This window comes from Micromys minutus (genome assembly GCF_963924665.1).
Source record: "Micromys minutus genome assembly, chromosome: 28".
NCBI classification, from domain to species: Eukaryota; Metazoa; Chordata; class Mammalia; order Rodentia; family Muridae; genus Micromys; species Micromys minutus.
Window position 1 is genome coordinate 36,271,541 of NC_137963.1, and position 26,343 is coordinate 36,297,883.

The following is a 26,343-nucleotide window of genomic DNA, read 5'->3' on the forward strand; positions in this document are numbered from 1 at the left end:
TTTGCTGTACCCAGCCTGTGAACAGCTGCCTCTGGCCCTCTGTGGAGAGTCACCAAACTGCCACAGCTGTTCCTTCTGGGAACAGTGAAAAGATCTCTCCCACCAGAGGCTTCTGTGCATCCCTTTGGGGTTTCACGGGTGCAGGCTAGTTTGCTCCTGCAGAGACCACACCTCGTGGGTTTAGTTCAGTGGCATCACTGCCCCTGGCCCAGCAGTAACAGAACCTCAAGCTATCGTTATCCTCTCTTTGATAATATTTCCATAGAGACCACTGCCCCTCACACCCAGCACGAGTGAATGATCTTTGCCCCTGAGGTAAGCTGTGGAGGTGGTCTTTTTCAGAAGATAAAGGGGCTCCAGAGTGCCCTTGTTCACCCAGAGCAGCCAGGACAGAGCTGTGGGACCCCAGGTCTGTGTGGTCCCCCCACCCCCGCCTGCAGTGAGCCCAGAACCACAGGCTCAGGCAGGTTCTGCCAACCATGGCTCCTGTTTGCAAGTCCAGCTCCTGGCCCAGTAAAGGCTGTGAGAACACAGCCGCACTCGCTCCTTCGCATGTTGCTCACGCCTCTTTTGCAATGCAACAGCAGAACTTAGCCGGAAAAGAGCCCAGAAGGCCAGCAAAGCCTGAAATATTTACACGCAGGCCCCTTGCAGGAAAACATGGCTTTCCCTTACTGTTGTGGGCCATAGAAAGAAATCAGCCTCAAGTTAAGTCCTGGGTTTCAGTGTGTTCTAGCTGCCTAGACCTCTCTGTGTCTTACTATACTTACCCACACATTGCTCATAACCATGCCTGTTAGGTCTACACCAATGGCCAAAAGTGACTGAAGTCCTGGCATGAGTAAGGAACGAGGGGGTGGGGGAACTGGGGCACTGGGGGGGAACAGGAACCCCATGGTCATTTACTCTTTTCCCGTCCACCCTTGGTGTGCTGCCTTCTCCACTCTTCCATCTTGCTCTGGAGCACTCTGGCATTTGCACCCAAGCCCTCTATGAAGGTGACATAAGACTCCTCTTTAGCCTCCCCTTTGGGCACCAAGCACTCAGTGACACATCACAGGCAGCAGGTGTCCTCATTCAACGACACAAATGGCTCGCTGGTGCAGGCCATAGTTGAGAGACCTTCCAGGGTCACACAGCCTCCACAGACCCTCTCACTCCACACAGCCCAAGGCACATGGGTGGGTGCAGAAGCCGCAATACACTTACTATCCCCGCCTCTCAGATTTGCACCCCAGTTGGAAATTTCCACTTGGGCCTTGCAGAGTAGATACGATTCCCAATTCCAAGTGAAGCTGAGCTGTCTAAACTGCTGAGCTCAGCACTCGGGGCGGTGTCTACCCAAGACGCACACTCAGCACCTGCACGGGATGAGGCTGGCCCTAGGCACCATGCCAGGGGATAGACAGGTTGTCATTCCTAACCTTGAGGGAGCTGAGACAGCTCAGCTTCTCTGTCCAGGAGCAGTGGCGAGCCTGTGTTTGAAGGGACTTCTAGTTACAGGACCAAGAAGGTGGGGCTGGAGGTGGGGTGTCAGCAGGGAAGGGAATCAGAGGGCCAGAGCTGAGCCTGGGACTCCCAGAGAACATCATGGGAAGGAGCTGCTTACACGGGGCTGCTAGAGTGACCAGAGGCCAGGAACTCAGGTAGCCCATGCTGATGTGATGTTAAAAAAAAAAAAAAAAAAAAAAAAACTGTATGGTTTAAGACAAAATGTGAGCCCAGTCACCAGGCTGTCCTTTGGAGACCCGCACCTGCAAAATGTTCTACACTTTTTGTGCAGGAAACAGGGCATGTTGGGAGGAGTCAGAAGAAAGCCAAGTTCCTGGAAGTGTTTTGGGCAAGGCCTGGGGAACCAATTAGGTTAATGAGACCCCCAAGGAGCAGTATTGGTGAGAGTCAGGACCACCAGGTGCCCTTGAGGGCAACAGGAGGAGCGCAGCTGAACAGGGCTGGAACCCAGACAAGGAATGAGGAGCCAAACCCAAAGACCTTACTTTTTAACTCTTTCTCTTCCTTGCCCTCCAACACCTGCTGAGACCTCTCATTAGCCCTCCAGTGCCTGCTGAGACCCACCACTGGCCTTTTTACATCTGCCCGCATCCTGGACCTCTGGTACCTTCTGGGGTCCTTTCTGCCCTCTGCTTCCTGCTGGGCTCCCATTGGCTCTCTGACTCCTGCTGGGGCCACCCCTCAGCCCTTACACTCCTGGATTCCATTGTTGTTCCGGATGCCATTTGAGGCCCCCCATTAGCCTTAGCCTAACTGGGAGTCTCAGAACAAGTCAGATCAAGAGGTGCTACTCATTAAAGTCAAATTCCAGAAAGGGCGGGCCAGGGCAAGCTGGATACAGCCTGGTTAGTGTCCCAGGCATAGGGGCTACTGGTTTGTTCCCTCCCCACCACCCCGGAAGTCAAGCCAATCAGGCCAGACCAGCCACTGGGTATCCTGCCTTGGAGAAGGGATATGATGATGTCATATGAGGTTCACCATTTTAGTCACAGGTGAATAGTAGCAGAGCAGGGAATGAGAGCTTTCCTATAGAAGGTTCTAGACAGATGTTCGCGGTAGTGCCACGGAAAGGTGGAGTTTAAACTGGAAAGCCAGTCTGGGGTGTCAGTCAATTTGTTAGAATGGGCGGGGGCACAAGGATCCCTCCAGGGTCACTCAAACTTATGGACCTGACTTAGAGAGAAGAGGACAGGGCCTTAGCACAGAGTTAAAAGGTGGAGAAGAAGCTGCCACCGGAGGAACCCGGACATCAGACAGAGGAGTAGATGCCACAGGTGGAGTTGAGGATCTCCCTTGGAAGTCACCTCCCTGTTCCCACATTGACCCTGTGTTCTCCCTCTCAGCCTTCGTCTTTAGCATCCAGGTATAAATGAGTGTGATGCTCCTGGCGTGCCCCTCCCGTCCTGTGATCACTCTCCTGGGCTTCCTCCCGCCCTCCACACACCGGATCTGGCTCTGCCCAGGATCCGAGGGCTTGTGTAAAAAGGAACAAGGACCCACCCTGCGAGAGTCAGCTGTTTACAAACCAAGTCCAAGTCTCCTGGTCCCCAGCCACCTTCAAGGAGCCCTGAAGTACAACCCACTTTTGCCCACTCTCCCAGCCATGTTCTTATTCTCCATAATAGAGACCAGACAGACAGGGACAGACAGGCTGTCATGATGGAGAGAAAAAGCAGTTTCTTTTCAGGCAGCCCAGCTTAGGGTGTGAGTGACGTACAGCTGCGTCTGCTCTCCCACAAGGCACACCAGACCTAACACGTCTGCGTGGAGCGCTGTCCTCTGGAGAGCACATGACCATTGTCCTCTTGAACTCTCAGAACGTGTGATTAACCACATGACACCTGCACAAAGTGGGCCCATCTCTGTCTCACCGTGTGGGGGAGGGTGCATAAGGTCCCACACCGTCCGTGAGGACGCATAAGCGGTCAGTGGCTGCTGGAGTGAGACATTTCCTTCAGAGGAGCTTGTGTGCCACTCAGCTTCCCGTAAACTCTGACTAAAAGTCACTGTGAGGCCGGAGACATGGCTTAGTGGGTACACACTCTTAGAGTGGCAGCACTGGGGTGTGGAGACAGGAGGCTCTCCGGCCAGCCAATCTAGCCTGTCGGTGCACTCTGGTTCACTGAGGGAATCGGCAAAAAAGGAGAGTGCCTGAGAAAAGCGTCTGGTGTTATTTATATGAATGCACACAGAGACATACTTGAGAACGAACGTGTGCACACATGCACACACACGCGCGCACACACACACACACACACACACACACACACACACATAAAACTCTAAATACATAAACAAGATTCTTGACCCACCAGGCTCAATTCCAGTGGGACTGTTTCTTTGGTCTTCATTGCTGTCCTCTCTAGGGTAAGCCGATATTTATTCATTATCCAGAAAAAGGTCACACTGTGCACTAGGGCCCTCTAGAAGAGCAGACCCTATAGGGTGTTTATATCACACAGAGGTTATTAGACTGGCCTACACCATGCATGCCGGGTCGTCGAGCAATGGCTGTCTGCATGCTAAGAGGCTGAGAACTTGTTAGATGCTCACTCGGTCCACAGGCTGAATGCCTCAGCAATCACAGTGCAGGCCTGGAGGGTGACTGCAGAGCTGCTGTCTTCAGTCCACACAGGAAGGCTGAAGAAGCCGAGTCTGGATGTCTTTGAAGAATGGCAGCGGCGGCAGCGGCAGCAGCGCAGCAGATGCACAGGTCAGCAAGGACCAAAGGCGTACAGACTAAGCAGCACTGCCTTTCCTCTGGCCCCCTTTACACCTGGGCGCCCATGGGAAAGGCTCTGTCCACTGCGGAGAGATGGACAGATGTCTTCCCATCTCAGTGAATCCTCCAAGGAAGCTCACAAAGCCACACAGATCCGACCATGTTCACAACCAGGTGAACCACCACCTACTGCATCTTCCCTTATACCTGTCCCTAAGTTTCTTCATGTAGGTTCAACTCCAGCTACACAGTATAAAGCACTAACTGACCTGGAAGTACGTTGGTGTGTTCCCATAGGAACACCTTTCTGCCACAGGAAGTACTTCTACAAGAATTTAAGTGGATGTGCCAAATCTTAAAATGGGGTATGAGGGTGGGAGAAGAAGGGTGTCAGGGACAAACAAAAAAAAATTACCCTCACGGTTACCCAGAATTGCTTCAGTGACTTTAACATTCAAAAAGAACAGTGGGTGGGGTAAGCATAGTGTTAAAAAAAAACATAGACATTGGTAGGGAAAAGGAAGCCTCGTATTTAGCGTCCAGCTTCTGCTTGCATACCTGAGATGACGGGGAGCTCACTACCACCTTCATTGTCGATAAAAAGTTTTCTTCTTTGTCATCTTCATCTTCTATGTCATTATCCTCATCTCCTGCCCCTGCTTCTTCCCCCTTCTGGCTTTGGGCTTTCCTGACCCTTCTAACTGTTGGCTCACTGGCTGCTGCAGGTGTCCAGACCAGGCATCCCCTCTTTTCTGTGACAGCTCTTCCATCTCGAAGCCACCCATCTTTTCCTGCCTCGATCTTCTCTGTGCTAATTTTCTAATTAGTTTAAATTAATGGTAGTTCCTGGGGAGCCGAAGCCCCACTAAAAAGTGACCTGAATTATTCAAACATTGGGACGTTTTAAAACCTATTTAGCCTAATTAGCATCTTAACTCTGTCGGCCCCCAGCGTTGAAGGAGCCGTATCTGAGCACGTTCCGTGTGCTAATGGATTTCTCTTGAATGAACTGTTTAATCAAGTGAAGACACATTTCATGAATGAATAGAAGTAAATCTATAATTATACGTTTTAGTCAGGTAAGTGGAGTGGCATTTCTGCACAAGCCGTCGATATATATAGTGGTACATTTGAATGACAAAGTAGGTTACCTCGGCTTCTGTAGGAGAGCTGGAAACTCGCTGTGCTCTGAGTTCATCTCTAATGTTCCGGCTTAAAAGTGCAGGTGCCTCTGTCTCCATCTTCACCTGGAATGCTGTCTTTCTGGGTGGGTCCTCCGCTGGGGTAGTGGTTTCCATGAAAACAGTGTCCTGGAAACGGAAGCCATCAATGCCTTGGGGTCTTGGGCAGTCCCGTGGCCTCCTGCCCATTGGCTGCCATCTTCCCAGGCTCTAAACCTGGCCTGCTTCAGATGTGTTTCAAGACACAATGTATCAATGAGATAAAGAGGGCAGGAGAGGGTGAGAGAGGGCAGGAGCGCAGGAGAGGAGCTCTATCGAGAAAAAATGGGCGTGTGGATTTGGAGAAGGGTGGAGCCTTGGTCTTCAGCTGAGAGCGTCAGCCCCAAACTCAGACTGCAGTGACTTCAGCAGTTCCCCAGACTCACCTGGAAAACTGTCATCCCCGAGGCTTGGCAGTATTTCTAGTGACAGACCAAGGCGGTCTTATGCACTCATGGGCCAGGGCTAGCATTCAGCCACACCCTGGTTCCTCATCTCTGGAGAAGAGGGAGATGGGATGGGCTTGTTGTTTGAAGCTGCTAGGATGGAGAACAGCAATGGAGGACAAATCCTCAACGCCTCTGTAACTAGTGGCTTCAGGCAGCCTCCCATTCTCTCCTGGTCCTTGCTTTGGAACCTCTCACCTGGATAGTAGTACCATGAGGGTCTGCATTGGTCTATAATGCTCACCACATGGGTCTAAGCTTGATAACATGATAGTTTTCCAGAGGTAATTTTCATGACCGGATTGCATGGTTCTTGTGAGTGTGCTGTAAGTGTGCCCCCTGTCCTGTAAGTGTGCCCCCTGTCCTGTAAGTGTGCCCCCTGTCCTGTAAGTGTGCCCCCTGTCCTGTAAGTGTGCCCCCTGTCCTGTAAGTGTGCCCCCTGTCCTGTAAGTGTGCCCCCCATCCTATAAGTGTGCCTGGTAGGAATTTTCAACCTTACCAACATGCAAGCACAATTCCCATTCAGTAGAAACGGACTGCGATTTGTTTGTGTCGTTGTTGGTTTGGTTTTGTCTGGCTAATTTATTTCTGGTGATCTTTGGTAGAATACTCTCTCACTGTGCAGGAAGCAGCAACCTCATGATCCCAGGCACAGCTGAGCCTCTGGTGTCTTTGGCCTTTGAAGCATGCGCTACGTCCCTTCATGGTTTTCCACTTTCTCAGTTTTGAACTCACCCACCCCATCACACATCAATCGGCTCCGTTTTATCTTCCTGGGAATGAAGGGCCCTTACTTTCCCAGAAGAACATGTTCTTGCTTTTATTAAACAGAAGTGAAAAGGATCCTAGATTCTGAGACTCCCAGGCTATAGCAAACAGCTCAGAGTCTGGTCTGTTCCCCGGGAGAACCTGCGGGTTCAGGGTAAACCTGGGCATCTGGGAGACTAAGCAGTCACTCTTCCACATTCTTTCCTGACTTTGTTTCTTTGAAAACGCTCTTTACTGTTGCTTTTCTTCCTTTGCCATCCCTAAAAGTCCGTCGGAATAAATACCCGAGCTGAAAGCAAAGACGCAATGGGGACCAATGGCTGGCAGTGCTAGCCGACAGTGTACCAGTTCTGAAGTGCCAGGCTGGAGTGTGGGAAGATCACCAGACTGGGCATCTCCCCTTACTTGCTCATAGGTGAAATGGGGATCAGGATGAGACCAGCTTTAGGGTGGATTTGTTTATTTGCCAAACAAAACATAACCCAGGCTTTCACACCTCCTCTGACACACTCACAGGTGCCCCAATCATTGAATTCTTTCTCACTTTCAGGCGAGGCCCAGAACTCCATAGCACACAAAGGCATCCCACAGCCCCAGGCTGAGTCTGGAACCCAGTCTGTGAGCTGTTTGCACACTGCTACCAGTTTCAGGTGAGAAGAAAGAGATTCGAGAGAAGCAGGGTCACTTCTCCAATTGTGGGTGACACACAGAGCTGGGCCTTGACTGTGCCTGCCCCTTGGTAAGCACACTGATTTGCATTACCAGGCAGCGGGTACCCCCACCCCCCAGTACAGGCTCCCCAGCCCCCCATACAGGCTCCCCAGCCCCCCGTACAGGCTCCACTGAGATGAAGCTTGTGGCTGGAAACAAAGACATCACAGGGAGCAGAGAGAAAGAACTGGACATGGTAGAAGCTATAACTTCTCCAAGTAAGGCTCTGTGTTCTAAAAGGCGCCGTAACCTCGCCCAAACAGCACCACTGACTAGGCGTTCAAATACCAGAGCCTTTAGGACACATTTCTCATGAAAACCACACACATGGTTTCAGTCCCTAGTGCCTCCAACAAAACAAGATGCAAACAATAACACCGGACAGTGGGGTGCTTCTCCCTGTTACAAAACGTCTCTCAGGAAGCATCCCAGCGTCCTGAAAACTACAGAACAAAATACACACCAGGGCCATCAGACAGAGCTCGGAACTGTCTCACCTCTCCCTCAAGGGACAGTGCAGGTTCGCTCTGGTCCTTTAGATCCCCTTCCTCAGTGGTGGCTTCCTGGCCAGTGACAGGCAGAGCCAGATTGTTCCAAAAGAGGTTGATGTAGGTTTCAGATGGCTCTTCTGACTGTTGGCATAAGAAAGTTTATTTTTATTGAGGTTACATCTTCCCACCTTGGCCATTTGTAAATACCCAGCATTGACAAGGAAGTCATGAATTACATAACTGCGTGTTACACGTCTTCTGAACCCTTGCACCATCATAAACAGGCTCCGAGCCTGTTAAGCATCAAATCCTATTCTTTGCGCCTGCCCCGCCTCACCCCGTGACAGCCTGCCCCGTCATACCGCTCACACCCCCCATGAACATCCCATCTGTCTGTTTGCCTGTTCCAGGTTCCATGTGTAACTGTGGTTCTGTATCCACCTTCCTTTAGATTAACCCATATTGTAATACATGAAGAATCCCAGTTGTTTTTAAAGCTGAGTAGCATGGCACCCTGGGTGTGTACACTATGTGTATGTATGTGTGTGTGTGTGTATGTGTATATATGTATGTATATATATATATATATATATATATATATACACACACACATATATGTATACACACACACACACACACACACACACACACACACACACACACACACACACGTGGGTTGCTTCCACCTTTTGCTATTGTGAAGAATGCCCTGTGAATATACGGAGGTTACAGCTGAAAGGTGCAGTGTCCACCATGGGCTCATGGATTTGCCTACTTGGTGCCCCATCCATAGTTCCATGCCCTGTGAATATACGGAGGTTACAGCTGAAAGGTGCAGTGTCCACCATGGGCTCATGGATTTGCCTACTTGGTGCCCCATCCATAGTTCCATTTTAATGGGAACCTTTGGGAGATAGAGCCTAGCTGAAGGAAATGGGTTACTGGGGGGCAAGCCTAGAGAGTTGAAACCTGGCCCCAGTTCTGGCCTGAGCTCTCTCTGCTTCCTGGTCTGCGCCCTTCACACACTGCTGCCATGAACTTGTCCATCATTTTCGGCCATGGTGGACTGTACCCTCTTAGACTGTAAGCCAAGACAAAGCCTCAGCCACAGAGATGACTCGGTAAGAGGGCATGCTCCACCTCCAGAAGACCTGGGTTCTCAGGACCCACGCTGGGCAGCTCACAAGCATCTGTAACTCCAGCTCCAGGGTATCTCTATGGGCAGCACACACACACATGCACACACATAAATAAATACACACACATGCACAAACACATACACACAAAATAGATACATGATAGATGGATAGATGGATGAATAGATAGATAGATAGATAGATAGATAGATAGATAGATAGATAGATAGTAGATAGATGATTGATAATAAATAGATAGATAGATGATTGATAATAGATAGATAGTAGATAGATAGATGATAGATAGATATTAGATGATAGATATATAGATAATAGATAGTAGATAGATAGATGATAGATAGTAGATAGATAGATGATAGATAGATATTAGATGATAGATATATAGATAATAGATAGTAGATAGATAGATAGATGATAGATAGTAAATAGATAGATAGATAGATAGAAGTGGCAAACATAAAAGCTAAAACCCTCCCTCCTTTAAGTTGCTCTGTCAGACACTTGGCTAAGAAAAGCAGCCGATACTAGGAGTGTATGAGACAAGTCCATGCTGTCATTTTTGTTATTTTTCCCAGGCATGAGATTGCTGGAACAGATGGGAATAGAGGTTTGCTTTTTGGTTCCAAGACTCTTGAACCACTGTACATCCGAGGTGGTTCCCAAGGGCCCCAGGAGGTTCCCACCCTCCCAAATTCCTGTTCCTGCCTGCTTCCGATAATGACTATCTCAGTTGTGTGAGCACCTGTGCTTTTCAAGATCTCCTCCTCTCAGGCTCTAAGAGGGGAAGGTCACAAACAAGTCAGAAATAGCAGGACCCAGAAGTGGGGTCTAGCCTCTCACCTGTTCCTTCTTTCAAAAAATTAATTTATTTTTATTTAATGTGCACTGGTGTTTGAAGGTGTTAGATCCCCTGGATATAAAATTGCAGACAGTTGTGAGCCACCATGTGATTGCTGGAATTGAACTCAGGACCTCTAGAAGAGCAGTCAGTGCTCTTAACCACTGAGCCATCTCTCCAGCCCCTCACCTATTCCTTCTTAACAGCCCCATAGCATGGGCTCCGTTGCTGCCTGTTCAGGACGCCTAGTTGTGAGTTCCAGCCAGATACACTCTTTGGGTTTGTTCTGTTTAATCCAAACTTTAAACAAAAATCAACACCAGAAACTAGGAGGGATTTTTATATTGTAGAAACCTGAAATTTTTATTTCTTCTCCCAAAGTGTTGAGGGCCCACTTTCAGCATGACAATGGACCAGCAGTGGTTGTCCTTACAAGGCTCTGTGGTCTCTAGGGTGTCACAGTACCCCAGAAATTCCTGATGTCTGCCTATGGGGACATGGCAGTCAGCAGCCCTCTGCTGAGTAGGTACATGCATGACACATAGGTTCGAACTTCACCGTTTCCAGATCACTCTGCTCTGTTCTGTTCCCCTGGAAGTCTTGGCTACACCTTCAGTACAGCGGAAAGTCACAGCAGAGTTTATACTGCAAAACATAAACAAGCAATCATTAGCCAGCCTGACCTGGGCCAGGCAAGATGGAGGGGCTGGACAGCCCATCTCTTCGTCTTGCCTCTTGTTGGAATTCCAGGTCAGGCTGAGCAGTCCCAGCCTTCTATGGCCTCATGTCAAAGTGTCACAAGTAGGGCGGGGCTTCCTGCTGTCTCAGTGTAGTGCTCTCTTCGGACTCTCGTGATTAGGAGAAAATGGCTCCTCAACTCGTCTCTCCTGGCAACAGCTCACCCAAGTTTGTCTCTGCCCACAGGTGAGGAACGACCTGACTGGGGTTCTGTACGGGGAAGACATTGAGATCTCAGACACTGAGAGCTTCTCCAACGATCCCTGCACCAGCGTCAAAAAGCTCAAGGTAGGTGCAGCCTGTCAGTAGACTCTCTCTTAGCAAGGGCTGGGAGCCAGGAGCGCTCAGGCCCATCAAAAAAATTTCTGTTAGGGCTGAAAGCCTAACCCTGATGCCACCCAGCACCAGTCACTCTAGGAACAGAGGGAGACACCTTGAGGTTCCCCTCTTGTAAATGTCTTCCTCTCACTGTCTACTGCAAACCCCTGGCCCCTCTCCTGGGCTCCTAGAGAGCCCCAACCCTGACCTCAGCTTTGTCACAGCATGGCCAGGGAAAAGGTCCACTCTCAAGGGAAGCAAGGGATCTAGGGCAAAAGGAGGGAGAAGTGACTCATGGCACAGGGGGAGGGTGTAGACCTGACTCTAAGGAAGAGAGCACCAAATAGAGGCCAAGCAGAAACTCAGGCTGTAGGGAAGGAGGGCTGCAGGAAGGGTGGGCTGCAGATCCAGGGGTGGCCAGCATGTTCTGCTGTGGGAGCGTCAGAGTTGCACAGAGCATGTGGTACTGGGAAGAAGGCTGGAAACTGTTGGGAACTGGAGTTCTGGGTCAGTTCCCAAAAGCCAAGCCCTCGGCTAAGCAGTTCCTTCTTCTCCCAAAGGCGGAGGGAGGGAGCTGTCCCCTAGAGCTGTAGACTCCTCTCTTCCCTTCCTTTCCCTTCCCTCCCCTCCCCTCTTTTCCCCTCCTTCTCTTCCCTCCCCTCCTCTACCCTCCCCTCCCCTCCCTTCTCTTCTCCTCCCCTTCCCTTCCCTCAGAACCATGGGTTAGGTTGTTGACATGGCAACTGTCTTTTCTGACTCAAGTAGACCCAAAGTTCCCCTTGACACAGAGGGTGGCAGTTATGAACCATTGGTTTTAAGATTTCTCAATTTGCTGATGGAGATCCAGAGCCCCCAAAGACACATCTCTTGTTTCCTCCCAAGTAGACAGAACCTGTGGGTGACATTTTGCCCTAGAAGTCTCTATGGATAAGAAATAGCACCTAGGGACAACCCAGGTGGTCACAGCGGAAGCTTTCCTGCCATGTTATCAGGGGCTGTGCTGTTGCAGGGTCTAGATGGTCCCTGTGGAGCCTGGAGGCTTATGGGAAAGGGGGCCCATGCTGAGCCAATCTTGTCACTGCCACATGCCGAGTGTCTCCCCAGAGCCGACTCTAGAAATAACTTCTGGCCTCCAAGGCCCAGCTGAGTTCTGAGGGCTTTGGAGTTGAAAGGCAGCGTGTGTGGAGCTGAAGGATCGAGATCAGGAGTGGAACAGGACGTTCTGCTCATCGACCAAGCTGACTGGAAAGGTCGGCAAAAGAACAAACACCCAGACCCTTCAGCCTCCAGCTCCGAGCTGCTCACCAACTGACCCAGGGCTGGACCCTTCGCCCATCCTTCTCCCATTTCAACTTCCCAAAGTCCTCTGGCAGGGAGGTTTTCTAGATCTATTCCGGGGACTGGGGGTCATTGTGGCTGGGTAACCCCTCAAGACCTTCATGGGGAGTAGAGCGCAGGAATTTCACCTGGGGACTGACGGTGCCTCTGCCCGGTGGCCCCCAGCTCCCTGTGTTGCCAAGGTTTTGGGGAAAGATCCTAGCACCTCACAGCCAGAGCCAGGGTAGGGCAGGAGCCAATGCTCTTCCTCCAGACCAGCTCCGTCTCATGGATCCATGCCTGTGTTTGTTTCCAGGGGCTGGTTTTCTTTGCTACAGCAGGGTGTGGCCTAGCAGCTCTGTGTGCTCCCTGGTCTGGTTCTAGGTGTTGAGGTGTGGGCAGAGGTTGGGGTGTGAGCAGAGGCTAGGGTGTGAGTGAAGGTTGGGGTATAAGCAGAGGTTGGGGTGTGGGCAGAGGTTGGGGTGTGGGTAGAGATTGGGGTGTAAATGGAGGTTGGAGTGTGGGCAGACTTTGGGGAGTCAGTGGAGGTTGGGGTGCGGGCAGAGGTTGGGGTGTAAATGGAGGTTGGAGTGTGGGCAGACTTTGGGGAGTCAGTGGAGGTTGGGGTGCGGGCAGAGGTTGGGGTATGAGTGGAGGTTGGGGTGTGGGCAGAGGTTGGGGAGTGAGTGGAGGTTGGGGTGTGGGTAGAGGTTGGGGTGTGAGTAGAGGTTGGGGTGTGAGTAGAGGTTGAGGTGTAAGCAGAGGTTGGGTGTGGGCAGAAGTTGGGGTGCGAATAAAGGTTGGGGTGCAGGCAGAGGTTGGGCTGTGAGCAAAAGTTGGGGTGCGAGTGAAGGTTGGGGTATAAGCAGAGGTTGGGGTGTGGGCAAAAGTTGGGGTGTGAGTGGAGGTTGGGGTGTAAGCAGAGGTTGGGGTATGGTCAAAAGTTGGGGTGTGAGTGGAGGTTGGAGTGTAAGCATAGGTTGGGGTGTGGGCAGAGGTTGGGGTATGAGTGGAGGTTGGGGTGTGGGCAGAGGTTGGGGTGTGAGCAAAAGTTGGGGTGTGAGTGGAGGTTGGGGTGTAAGCAGAGGTTGGGGTGTGGGCAAAAGTTGGGGTGTGAGTGGAAGTTGGGGTGTGGGCAGAAGTTGGGGTGTGAGTGGAGGTTGGGGTGTGGGCAGAGGTTGGGGTGTGGGCAGAGGTTGGGGTGTGAGTAGAGGTTGGGGTGTGAGTAGAGGTTGAGGTATAAGCAGAGGTTGGGTGTGGGCAGAAGTTAGGGTGTAAGTAGAGGTTGGGGTGCAGGCAGAGGTTGGGCTGTGAGCAAAAGTTTGGGTGCGAGTGGAGGTTGGGGTGTAAGCAGAGGTTGGGGTGTGGGCAAAAGTTGGGGTGTGAGTGGAGGTTGGAGTGTAAGCATAGGTTGGGGTGTGGGCAGAGGTTGGGGTATGAGTGGAGGTTGGGGTATGGGCAGAGGTTGGGGTGTGAGCAAAAGTTGGGGTGTGAGTGGAGGTTGGGGTGTGGGTAGAGGTTGGGGTGTGAGTAGAGGTTGGAGTGTAAGTAGAGGTTGGGGTGTGGGCAGAAGTTGGGGTGCGAGTAAAGGTTGGGGTGCAGGCAGAGGTTGGGTTGTGGGCAAAAGTTGGGGTGCGAGTGGAGGTTAGGGTGTAAGCAGAGGTTGGGGTGTGGGCAGAGGTTGGGGTGTGAATGGAGGTTGGGGTGTGGGCAAAAGTTGGGGTGTGAGTGGAGGTTGGGTGTGGGCAAAGGTTGGGGTGTGAATGGAGGTTGGGTGTGGGCAAAGATTGGGGTGTGAGTGGAGGTTGGGGTGCGGGTAGAGGTTGGGGTGCAGGCCGAGGTTGGGGTATGAGTGGAGGTTGGGGTGTGGGCAGAGGATAGGGTGCAGGCAGAGGTTGGGGTGTGAGTGGAGGTTGGGGTGCAGGCCGAGGTTGGGGTATGAGTGGAGGTTGGGGTGCAGGCAGAGGTTAGGGTGTGAGTGGAGGTTGAGGTGTGGGCAGAGGTTAGGGTGCAGGCCGAGGTTGGGGTGTGAGTGGAGGTTGGGGTGTGAGTGGAGGTTGGGGTGTGAGTGGAGGTTGGGGTGTGAGTGGAGGTTGGGGTGTGAGTGGAGGTTGGGGTGTGAGTGGAGGTTGGGGTGCAGGCAGAGGTTAGGGTGTGAGTGGAGGTTGAGGTGTGGGCAGAGGTTAGGGTGCAGGCCGAGGTTGGGGTGTGGGTGGCACCATACATTCTCCCAGCCTGCCTTTCAGACTCTGGTGTCCACAGTCATGGGAGCTACTGACCTGTGGCTCCGTGGTTCTCACCCCATCTCTGCTGTCACCCCTCCCTTCGTCACACTGTCCCCTCATCAGGACACCCCTTATGCTAAGCAGAGTAAGTCCCTTCCGCTGTAGCCCAATCGTGGTTTAAAACATCCTCTGCTACTGTTTTCACACGAGGTCCCGGAATGCTGGGGTTAGACTCTCAACACATTTTTGGGAGGGGACACAATCCGCTGCGTTAGACAGACTATCCATCTCCTTATTCAAGTGCCCTCGAGCTTCCAGAAGTTTCTCCTCACCTAGAACCAAACTCAATTCTTGAACAAGCTGCACATGGGTGTGTAGACAGCTAAGGCAACCGAGGAAACGCAGATAAAACAGGACCAAGGACAGGCAGGAAGTTCTGCAGGGGCGGGGAGAAGGGCGAGCCCCTGCTTCAGTGTGGCTAAGTGAAACCAGAGAGGACAGAGGACAGGGAAGGAGCTGTGTATCTGATAACAGGACAGGCATCTGCAGCAGAGGGCAGAGCCAGAGCCAAGAGGGGAAAAAAATCAATGACGTGGGGGACACACCTGAGACGCTCTTCCAGAATTCGGAGGAAATGGCTGCGCGATCAATCCTGTGAGATAGAAGATGACGGTGTGAGGCTGGAGAGGAGGGATAAGAGAATGCCAGGACGCTCCAGGGTGAACCAAAATAGATGCCCCAGGAGCAGCAGCTCACAGAGCAGCCAGATTCTGCATTCTAGAACATTCTGCAGTAAGAGAACAGTGACAACTGAGGAAAGGGGACCTGGGAAGGTGGCTTGGTTGGTAAAATACAAGCACAAAACCAGAGGTCCAGACCCAGAAACCCATACAAAAATCCAGGCATGGTGGCAGGGCACCTGTGATCCCAGGGCTGGGGCGGGAAAGCTGGTGGATCTCCGGGGCTCTGGACAGATGGGCTAGCTCCAGGTTCTGTGAAAACTCTTAGAAGGAATGACACCTGAAATTAACCCCTGGCTTCAACACACATGTACGCATATGTGAATACTCACCCACACACAAACATGAACCCATCCAAACACACACCATAGGAAACAAACCTGGATCACAGAAAATTGCCAATATTTGGCCACCGTTGAGCTATCAAATGCAGTTAGCACAGAAATGTGAAGCTGTATGCACTGGCTAGCTAGTCTGTGTCCTAACCACTTTGGTATGGGAAAGAACACCTAGACACATTTTAACAGATGTTTTAATGTACAGACTTGAAGGATAGATCTCACAAATATCTAGGCAGAGCTATGGGGCTGTGGTGAGATGGGGTTTGCAAACCCAGGCTGCTCTCCAGTTTCTGTGTACCATGAAACTCTGGGGTTATTTGGAGCAACTAAGACAAGCATGTGTGAGGCTCATGTGATGTACCAGCAGGGAGCCCCTCTAGACGGTGATCCTGAGAGCTGGAAACAGTGGTGCAGTTTATAGCCAAGGTCAGGATAGAAACAAGCAAGGGGGGACCACAGAATCAGAAGAGAGAGAAGTCTAAAGGGTTGTTGTAGACGGGAAGGAGCATTTGACTTTCCACAGAATGCAGAAACAGGTATCACAGTAACGGAGACATGAAATCCAAAGTTCACCCTCAAAGCCTGAGAAATGGGGAACTTAAAAAGCAGACACCAAACTCTTGGTCTCTGTAAGACAAGAGACCCAAAAGAGGCCTGTCCACAGCCAAGCCTGACAAGGGGAGACTGAGGTGAGCTGAGAGTCAGAACCCTACAGGCATGAGACCAGGAACTCCTCTCTACCGCCACCTAGAATCTAAAATTGTAGCTAGAGGAACCTGAGATAAACCTGGGCTGAAGGAAAAACGTGGTGGAATGTGGAACCCAAAGCTGCCAGAACATAAAAGATGGCAGCAAGAAAAATCTGGTCCATGTGTCCAAACAGAAAACAATCTTTAACACAGAATGTTCCAAATAGGCCATTGCAGACAAATACTGACCAGAAATCCAAATGGGGTCAACTTCAAGATGAAATGTCAGATTGCAGTTTTTGTGTTTGTTTCTGTTGTTGTGTGGGTGTGGTTTTTGTTTGTTGTTGTTGTTGTTTTGTGTGTGAGAGTGTTTTTTTTTTTTTTTTTTGTTTGTTTTCTTTTGTTTGAGATAGGATCTGTGTGGCCCATTCTGCCTCAGCCTCTCGAGGTCCTGTAAGGAGCACAGCACAGCATTTTGAATAAGTGTCAAAGGCTGGGCAGAGTCCTGCCAAAGGGGATCAAGAAATAGTCAGTGAATAATCAGGTCTGCTACACACGAGAGGACAATGCTATACTATGACCAAGCTGGATTGTCCCTGCTCCAATTGGCAGCTTGGTGAACTAGAGAGCGGGCCTCAGGACTCCGAGGGGACAGGTAGGAACACAGAGCAGGAAGCTCCTCGCTAGCTCTCCTTTTCCAGTTACAGGCGTTGCTGGCATTTGCAGCTCAATGCTTGTCCAGCACACTCTCCTCTCTCTGTAGTCTCCCCGTGTGCAAATCTCTTCTTCATCACAAACAGAAGCTCAGTGCAGGTCTTGACTCCAGCAGTCCCGCACTTCCTTCCTTAGCTCCCTGCCTCAGTGTCTCCTCTGACGGTCCTCACAGGCAGAACACTCCTGAAACAGAAGAACTGATGCCTGGTGTCATATTGGAAACCCAAGGAACTGATGAGAAGCAAGAAATGAACCATGACATGTCCCATACTGAAATAGTCATGCGAGTTTCTATAAAGCCATTAAAAGCCAGGAGACTGTGAGCTCCAGGTGGTCCCTAGGCCCACAGAGCAACCACTGTGCCGTCATCTGTGGAAGGGACAGCCCTGCGTCTGCACCACTCTGGAAAAGCAGGGCTAACTGTAAGCTGGTTTCCTGCCCTCTGACCTCAGCTCATGTTTCTGCTCCAACACCCACGGAGGACATGGCCCAGCACTTGATTTGTGCTTAGATTTATTCATTCTTTTAATCCTCATAGTTACTATACAGGAGCAGCCAGAAAATAATTGCCAATGGGCCAAAGCTGGCCCTCGTCCTATTTTATAAATAAAGTTTTATTGTAACACATTCATCTAGAACACTGCTTTTGGCGGATTTTGTGCTCCAGTGGCAGAACAGAGTAATTGCCACAGAGAATAATTGCCCACAAAACTTGGACTATTTACTACCCGGCCCTCTATAGGAAGTATTTTTATTCCCAAATACTCATTGAGAAAAGGGAGCTCAAGGAACTTAACACATGCCAGAGGCCACATGCAGCATCCTAATGGATGTGCAGCATGGAGGTGAGGTTGCAGGAGGGCATGTAGCCACAGTCTGGTCCTGGCTTCATACCCATCTGGCCCTTGGTAGCTAGTGAATTCTTCCATAGCCTTCAGACATTCTGGATAATGCTGATATGCCAAGAGTAAATGGCAACCTTTCCCTTATGAGCCTTCTCATCAATAAATCAGGAAGGAGATGTCTCTGCAGCTTACACCCATGGACAGAGCAGAGGAGGGGGTACATGGGAGTCAGCAAGACCCAGGCTTTGGCAGAAGTCCCCAATATTCACTTTTAAATATCTATGGGCTCTAGCAATGCATCATGGGAAACATGCAACCCAAGATAGCTATGAATGGGGTCCGACACAAAACTGCAAACTTTTTAGAACGTTGTGAGATGTTTCTGCAGTATCTGCTCGTAACTAGGTTGTGCAGTTCTTAAGTTTAAACACTGTAGATGACATCATCGAATCTCGCTGTCAGAAGACTTGGTACCCCTGCTGGAACCAGGTCTCCGGCTCTAAAACGAGGAACCTATTTTTGAATGAGTCATAAAAATAGCCCAATACTGGTAAGCATTCCTGCGGCTGAGAGAGCACAGTGGAGAGCAAGCACGGGGCCCACCAGAGGGAGGGGACAGTAGAGTCAGGCTCAGGTGGGGACTCACAGGTCAGAGGGAGGAACGTTCATTTCCTATGGCTGATGAGACGAGGTTACATATGTTGAAATCACACTGATGTGCCATTTTGGCATTGAGGCCAGAAGTCAAGTGCATGTCTTGGCAGTTGAAGATGGCATCGTCAGGGCTGATTCCTCCTGGAGCTTAGAGGCGAGGGCATTGTTTCTGTGCTCTGACTAGTGGTCTCCACCTCTGGCTTCAGAGCCACTTGTCACTCAGCCTACCTCTCTATCAGCCCCACCCAGATCATCCAGTTTCAGATAAGCTACTCCTGAAGCTTGAGTCTCATTCCACGAGGTATTACATCCCCACGGACTCAGGGACCAGGATGTGGACGTCAGTCGGAGGTTCTACTCTACAGAAGACAGCCCAAAGATGAACCCTCCCAGCCTTTGCCCCCATGGGAGAGCCCTAGACAGAATTGGTTTCTCCTTTCCCTAACTGGCCTGGAAGGTCTCAGTAGAGACTGTCCTCCTTTTCCTGAATCAACTGCCCCCACATCTGTACAGGCAGGAAGCCCAGGCCAACCTATGGAAATAGCTTTTCCCGGGCCCTGAGGGGTGCACAACCAAAGAGCAACCATGGTGTATTGACCCCGAGGCCAGTTTTGCTCTGAGACATGGAAAAGGAAGAGGAATATTTTCATGTGAAGCCAGATATATTATTGGAAAGCTAAATATACATGAATTAAAGAAATGTCACACATTGCCGGTGGGCTGCTGTGGGCTGTCCCATTTCCATGCTCTTCCTGAAAAGTGAGGACATGCTTTCTGCTTCTGTGCCTCTAGGGATATGTCTGGTGGGAGGAAGAAAGGTCTGAGGCAAATTTTGGTTAAATAAGAGAGTATTCATTCTGGAGCCTGTCTTAGCCAGGACTTTATAGACAGTCTCTGCTGACCCTTCCAGCCCACACCAGGCCAGTCTCTTGTAACTTGGTCACTCATGTCCCTTGGGCACCTCTTAGAGTGGTATATGGAACTGTGAGCCTTGGTAGCCAAGTGGTGAAGAAAAGGGGCTTACAGGAGTCCCTTAATGACCTAGAGGTCAATGTCAGGTGACCTTGGGTTTCCTTACAGAACCCCACAGTCCAATGGTAAAGAAGGGTGCCAAGCTGTGCTGGGACCTCAGGGTACTCATGTCCAGCCTCTGTCTCTTTGGTGACTAAGGATGGCATGTGTCACTCATCGTCTTGCGTGTCACCTGCCTGTCTTCTCCCTGGTGTAGCTCTATAGACTTAACGCTGAGCTCTGCAGCTGGGGCCAATTGGCAGCATTCATGGGAGGAGCTTGTTTTACTCAGCCTGAGAGCTCTAGGCAGGATGTGTGGCCAGCCCTGAGGTTCTAGGAACCACAGGCATCTGCCACCACTTCACACCAGTGTGCTTTGGAATTCAGAGTTGAGGTCCTCGGAGCTGAGCCTGCGGGTGGTGCGAACATGGCTGACAGAGTGTGGACTCAGGAGAAGGCTAGAGGCAGGATGAGGCAATAGGAGCGCAAGCCCAGAATGCCAGCAGACACCCCATAGATCCAGGATGTGTACAAGGGCGCATTTCCTCCTTTGTCTGTAGACAGCTGCTGCCTGCTGGTGTGTACAATGTGGTGTGTACCGTGTAGTGTGTTCAGTGTGGTCTTGCCTCCTTCAGCGGTAGGCACTTTCTACAGAAGGATCAATGAATGGTCCCATCATCCGTGCTCACTGTCACGTGGGGTCCAGGGTGACTCCATCATTCATTGCTGAATCCTTTGAGCCTCAGTTGCTCAAGGTAGACATGACAGTGGTGCCTCTCTCAGGAAAGGACTGAGATGCCACCTGCCAGTCACATGTACCTTGAGGGCACTTCCTGTGTTAGGACCCTCCCCTCGAAAAGTGGAGTTAAGTTCATGCAATGGGCTGGGTGCTCATTCATAAGTATGTGATTTTAGGTTTTAATTTTAGGTTTAGCTCCTAAGATTTTGGAGACAAGGGAGTTCTGGACAATGGATAAAAGGGGGCCAGAAAAGGAGAAAGGACATTGTACTGGCTGGTTTTGTGTCAACTTGACATAAGCTGGAGTTATCACAGAAAAGGGAGCTTCAGTTGAGGAAATGCCTCCATGAGATCAGCTGTAAGGCATTTTCTCAACTAGTGATCAAGGGGGGAGGGTCCCGCTCATTGTGGGTGGTACCATCCCTGGCCCAGCCCATTGTGGGTGGAGCCATCCCTGGCCCGCCCATTGTGGGTGGGGCCATCTCTGGGCTGGTAGTCCTGGGTTCTATAAGAAAGCAGGCTGAGCAAGCCAGGAAAACCAAGCCAGTAAGTAACATCCCTTCATGGCCTCTGCATCAGCTCCTGCTTCCTGACCTGCTTGGGTTCCAGTCCTGACTTCCTCTGGTGATGAACAGCAATATGGAAGTGTAAGCTGAATAAACCCTTTCCTCCCCAACTTACTTCTTGGTCACGATATTTTGTGCAGAAATAGAAACCCTGACTAAGACAGACATCTACCCAGGGCTAGAGCATATCCTCTGTATTTATGGGGTTCTAGGAGTTGGGAGTCTGAAACAGGGTTCTGGGTGTGAGGGTCTGGGCAGAACTGGGCAGCTGTCCTCACTTCCACTTCACCCCCATAACTGCCTCATTCAGAATGCCCTTCCTGGGGTAATGGCTTCATAGGGTTTGAGTGTAGGGACCATCATGGAAACTGTCACCTGCCCTGACTCACTTTGCTCCAGGAGGCCCCAGAAGAGTCATCATGAAAGTTTGGGATTGCCTAGTCAATATCTTCATCCATGGTCTTGTTCTCTGGAGAGCTTAGCTTTGTTCTGTCATTGTCACCTGTGGGGACACACCCGGATCTTCCTCCATTGCCTTGCATGTTCTTATTTAATTTTCAGTACAGTGGTTTGAACCTAGGGCCTCAAGCATGCTAGGATAGCTGAGCTGTGGGCTCTGTCTGCACAGCCCAGGCTGTCTTTGAATGCATGATCTCCTGCTTTAGCTGAAACTACGAGCCTGCCTCTTGGAGCCTTTTTCTCTCAGGACTTCCTACACAGCCCCAGGCCCTAAGATCAAGAAGGTGAACTCTGACCTTAGCAGGGTGAGGCATTTGCCAGAGATGAAACCATTGCCTACCTGGATTTTATCTTTTATCTTCTAGACTTCCAGAAAACAGTTCCTCTAGACAATGACAATTGTGGTTCCAGAGCATGTATGGGTGTGCCGTGTGTGAGCGCATGCATGCACATGCATGTGTTTGCATGTCCCATTAACAAATGCCACTCCAGGGTGAGGGAACACGACTCTGCACACACAACCTCAGACCTGCCTTAGTCCCAGATGCATGTCCCCATTCTCCTTGCATTTCACCTGTTCTCAAGGCAGTAACTGCCTTGGCTCCTGCTCCCCCTCTTCCATCCTGGCTAGGAACAGCAACATAGCAGACAGGAATAGCTTTCTGCCTCAGGGGCTTCCTAGCTCCCAACTGTGTCTTTATTCAGGGCCCTCTGAGAGCACCAGAGGGAGAGTCCAGCTCTGGGTGCTGCACAACCCGGGGAAGCCACTGGCCTCTTCAAGAAGGGGAATTCCTAGATCCATAATTGCTCAGGCCCATCAAAACCAGACATCTTGAGAACCCATAGCCAAGTGGTCCTTGCAGCATAGTTGTCATAGCAACAGAGACACTAACTGGACTAAATGGAATGGCAGAGCTGGTTGTTTATCTGTCAGCAGGTGGTGAGTTGGTCACCATAAAGATGTGGGTCTTTTGGTCCATTTGCGAAACAGACATGTGAACCCAGCCAGTACCAGGCCCCAGAACTTTGCAGTGTGACAATACAGTGACAATCATGCCTGTCAGCTGCTGAGCAGCCAAGGGCCCACCATGGTGCTCCAGGACTGTGTCAGCATCCTCTCCCAGCACCAGGCCTCATGTATGTTTATCACTATATCCAGCATGCCCTGTGCTGGCCCAGGGGCTGGGGGGGGGGGGTCATGCTGCCCTCGGTGAGGAGAAGACAAAATAAAAGTGGATTTGAGCCATGATGAAGGCAATTGTAGATGCTCTCAGCCTAATGGGGAATGGCCACTGAGCTGATGAATCGATGATATTGCAGGTAAGGGAGCCAGAGCTAAGACAGAGGATGAGCAACAGTGTTTTAGGAGAGAAAAGTGAGAAAGAAGGACCCTCGGGAAGTAACCTTGCACAAAAGAGGAGGGGTCAGTGAGAGAGAGCAAGCATGGGAAGATGGATGATGGATGGGTGGAAAGATGGGTGGGTGGACGGATGGAAGGAAGGGAGGGAGGAAGAAAGGAAGGAAGGATGAACAGATGAATGGATGGATGGATGGGTGGAGGATGGTTGGGTGGGTGGATGGATGGATGGGTGGGTGGATGGGTGGATGGATGGGTGGGTGGGTGGGTGGATGGATGGATGGATGGATGGATGGATGGGTGGGTGGGTGGATGGATGGGTGGATGGATGGATGGATGGATGGATGGATGGATGATGGATGGATGGATGGATGGATGGATGGATGATGGATGGATGGATGGATGGATGGATGGATGAATAGACTGGTAAACAGGTGGATAGATGGATAAACTGGTAGGTGAATGAGTGGATGGATGGTTGAATAGATTGGTAGACAGGTGGATGGATGGATAGATGGATGGTAGATGGGTAAGTGGGTGGATGAGTGGCAAACAGGCATGTCTGCAGAACTGCAGGTAGTTCTTACTCCATAGAAGAGTAGTGGAAATGTGATGCAGGAGATGGGAAGGTGAAGAACCTCGAGCTCCAACGAGTGTTTGATGAGTGTTTGATCTAGCCTAGGGAGCCATCTCAGATGTCTTCAGTCAAATCTGGAGTTTACTATGACTCTCCCTCCTCTGTAGAGGTTACTGGACACGGTAGGGTGAGGACAGGGGTCCAGCTAGTCTCTAAAGGAAGAGGAGTGTTGACCAAGCCCAGAGCATAGGGCTGTAGGGACAGGCTGGTTCTGGAGCTGGTGAACAGGTGGAACCAGCAAGCTGAGGCTCAGAATGGGAGGAAGGAAGAGCAGAGAGTGGAAAAAGACTCATCTCCAGCTCAGCGGTGGGAGGCTGTGGTGCCACACCCAGTTCCCAGAGACACACACAGGAGGAAGGGGCTCACGGAGAACAATGAAGGTTCAGCTTGGGACATGTTGAGCCGTAGGAGCCAAGAGACATCGATAGACATGTTCCGTGGAAATCAGAAGGGTGACACAGGCTGGACGGTTGTGGTCAGGATGCAGCAAAAAGCTGAAGGCAGAATGGGGTACCAGAGGCTGAATCTGAGTAGGGCCGACAGCAGGGATTAGGGGTGGCAGGAAGCCAGGAGGAGCACCTTGAAGATGAGAAGGCAGGATGTGTTGTGATGAGTCTCGATCATCTGCATCACAAGGCAGGGTGGTGCGAACTGGGCAGACGGTGCCTGTTTCAGACATGACAAGACACAGGCTTAGGAGAGTAAGGCCCAGGCATGGAGCTGGATTCGGAACCGAGTTTCTCTGGCTCTGAAACCCAACTGGCTGTTTTTGCTGTGCCATATTTAGCAAGTGGGGTTAGCAATCCAGATGCACAATAAACCTGGAAGACAGTGGAAATAAATAATGCTTGGATGGACAGACAAATAGGCAAACAGATGGACAGACAGACATTGTTAGCAGCGAGTGATGTAAAAAAAAATTCAGCCAATAATGGGAAGGCTGGCATGTTCCTGGGAACCCATCTGCGAGAGGAAGCAGCCTGAAACTTTTTATAGCACTGCACACTCTGGAGACAACGGTTCGCCTTCCTCTAGGGTCTGCTAAGGACCCTTTAAAGTCCCTTCTGAGCAAGTGTGGGTTTTTTTCCCCCTCTTCTCCCCATTCTTAGTTGTGAGAGAAGGCTAGTTTTAGCACAGGGCTTTCTTTCTTTTGCTACCACACATGACGAGTAAGATGGTCTCCCAGTCAGCATTTTCCAATTTTAAAAGCTGCTAAAAACTGATCTTTGAAGCCATGCTTCCTGCCCCCCCCCCACCATCAGAGGTGTCTGGAGAGGACAAAGGCCGCCAACAGGTGCCTCCTGCAAAGCTGGGTCAGGAAGCCACAGGGAAGGATCGGGCGTAGCCAGTACCCAGCTGGCCTCCTGATGGCAGGGTCCCAGTCCCCAGAAATTGACCGAGAGCCTCAGGCAGGCGCTTGGTAAATGTTTGGTGAGTGAATGCCCAAGTGTCATGTACTGTTCTTGGCGACACACATCTTTTAGCCACCCCGAGATGATCTGCAGGTAGCGGGGTACAGGTCGCAGGCAGAAGTAGAAATGGTCAGGGAGAGGTGCAAACACATGTCTAGCTGGCATTCACGGGGCGCTGTGTGCCAGGCACTGTGGTAAGCACCTCCTCGCTGGTGCTGCTCCCAGTCTTCCCAGAACCTGTCATAAGGCAGGTGCCACCACTGTCCCCATATTTCAAAGGGGCCAAGAGAAGCTGAGATGAGAAAGGGAGACACACCTGATGCCACTCACAGCTTGTTGGTGGCACCTAGATCTTAATATGACGTCAAAGTGTCCCAAAGGCTGTGAACTGGGGAGCCCTGTGAGCTCAAAGGACATCACAGGAAACTATGGAGGGAATAGAAAAGAGCGAGACATGCGCAGAATATGGCTGGCATGGAGTCCTGTGGCCTCAGTTTCCCTCTAGGTAAAATTAGAAAGAAGATTCAGGATAGCCCAGCATCCTTGGTAGAGGGAACAGAGAGTATGTAGTGTGCTGTCCTGCCCCATGAAATCAGAGAGGGTGACTGCAGCCCAGCCCAGAGGAGCACAGCTAGTCTCTGGGATGCACAGAACAGCTTCACCTCCCTCCTTGTTAGCAGAGCTCTTGGCTCTGAATCTGGGCATGGGACGGAGCGCCGGCACTGAGATTGTCTTCATTTACCTCCATACCTTCTTCTGTCCACAGGGGAACGATGTGCGGATCATCCTCGGCCAGTTTGACCAGAATATGGCAGCAAAAGTCTTCTGTTGTGTAAGTAAGGCTCCATCCGGGATAAAGGAGTCCTGGGCTTGCTGAGCGTCCCAAGCCTGGAGTCAGGCTTCCTGGATCAGGATTTGAACTCAGAGCAGGGTAGTCACAGGAGGAGCAGGGGTAACTACAGCAGCCCTAGGGCACTTCTGATTCTCTGTGGAACACTCCAGACACCCCAGACCCCCTCCCCTGCCCTACAGAAAGGGCTCAGAGCTGGCAGCTGGGGACATACTGCCTACTCTGAGGCACGTTATATAAAACAGGTAACCAAGTACTTCTATTCTTTATCCCACTTACGCTGTTGTTCAGTAGCCATGAGAGACATTACAGGGCTTCGCCAAATGTCCACAGCCACCTCATGAGCAGACCCCTGACTCCTGCTACAACCTATGCCATATGTATGCTAAGGGTCACGTGCAGGAACATGTCTGCTTCCACGGCTGTGCTGGGCTCTGGCCTCCCCCTCAGGTCAGGAGGGAGGTCCCCCAAATGACAGCGGAGTTACATGCGTCAGCACCTCGGGCCTTTCTAAAGTAGCTACTGTGCGTTGGCTGGTGAGGGGCCACAGCTCTCTGTTCTCTCGCCTTTTTGTCCACAACTTGGCTGGAGTATGACTGGCAGGCATGCAGGGACTGTAAACTCATCACCGTAGAGCTAAGGTGGGAAAACCAAAGGAGGCTGAAGACAAACCTAGAAGGTGAACCGGAAGGAAGAGGTGCAGGCCCAGGAGTGACAGCAGACAGTGGCTAGAAACCAATGACACACAGGTCACCCTAGCCTGCCAGCTCAGGAGCAAAGCAAGAACGTTGAAGCATCCCTGGAGGAGGCCCCAGAGAGGTGATGCTGGAGTCAGGTGACCACCTGAGGCCCGATGGCTGCTACAT

General features: G+C 51.0%; 1 protein-coding gene across 1 annotated transcript in view; it reads left to right on the forward strand.

The window, feature by feature from the left end:
* Nucleotides 1-26,343, forward strand: part of GABBR2 (gamma-aminobutyric acid type B receptor subunit 2) — a gene marked incomplete at its 5' end in the record, with an annotated part of 325,701 nt that overhangs the window by 157,412 nt on the left and 141,946 nt on the right. Inside the window, 2 exons of the mRNA XM_080940105.1 lie at nt 10,790-10,891; nt 25,394-25,459. Of these exons, the coding sequence (XP_080796231.1) occupies nt 10,790-10,891; nt 25,394-25,459 (168 nt within the window). The remainder of the gene's footprint in view (nt 1-10,789; nt 10,892-25,393; nt 25,460-26,343) is intronic.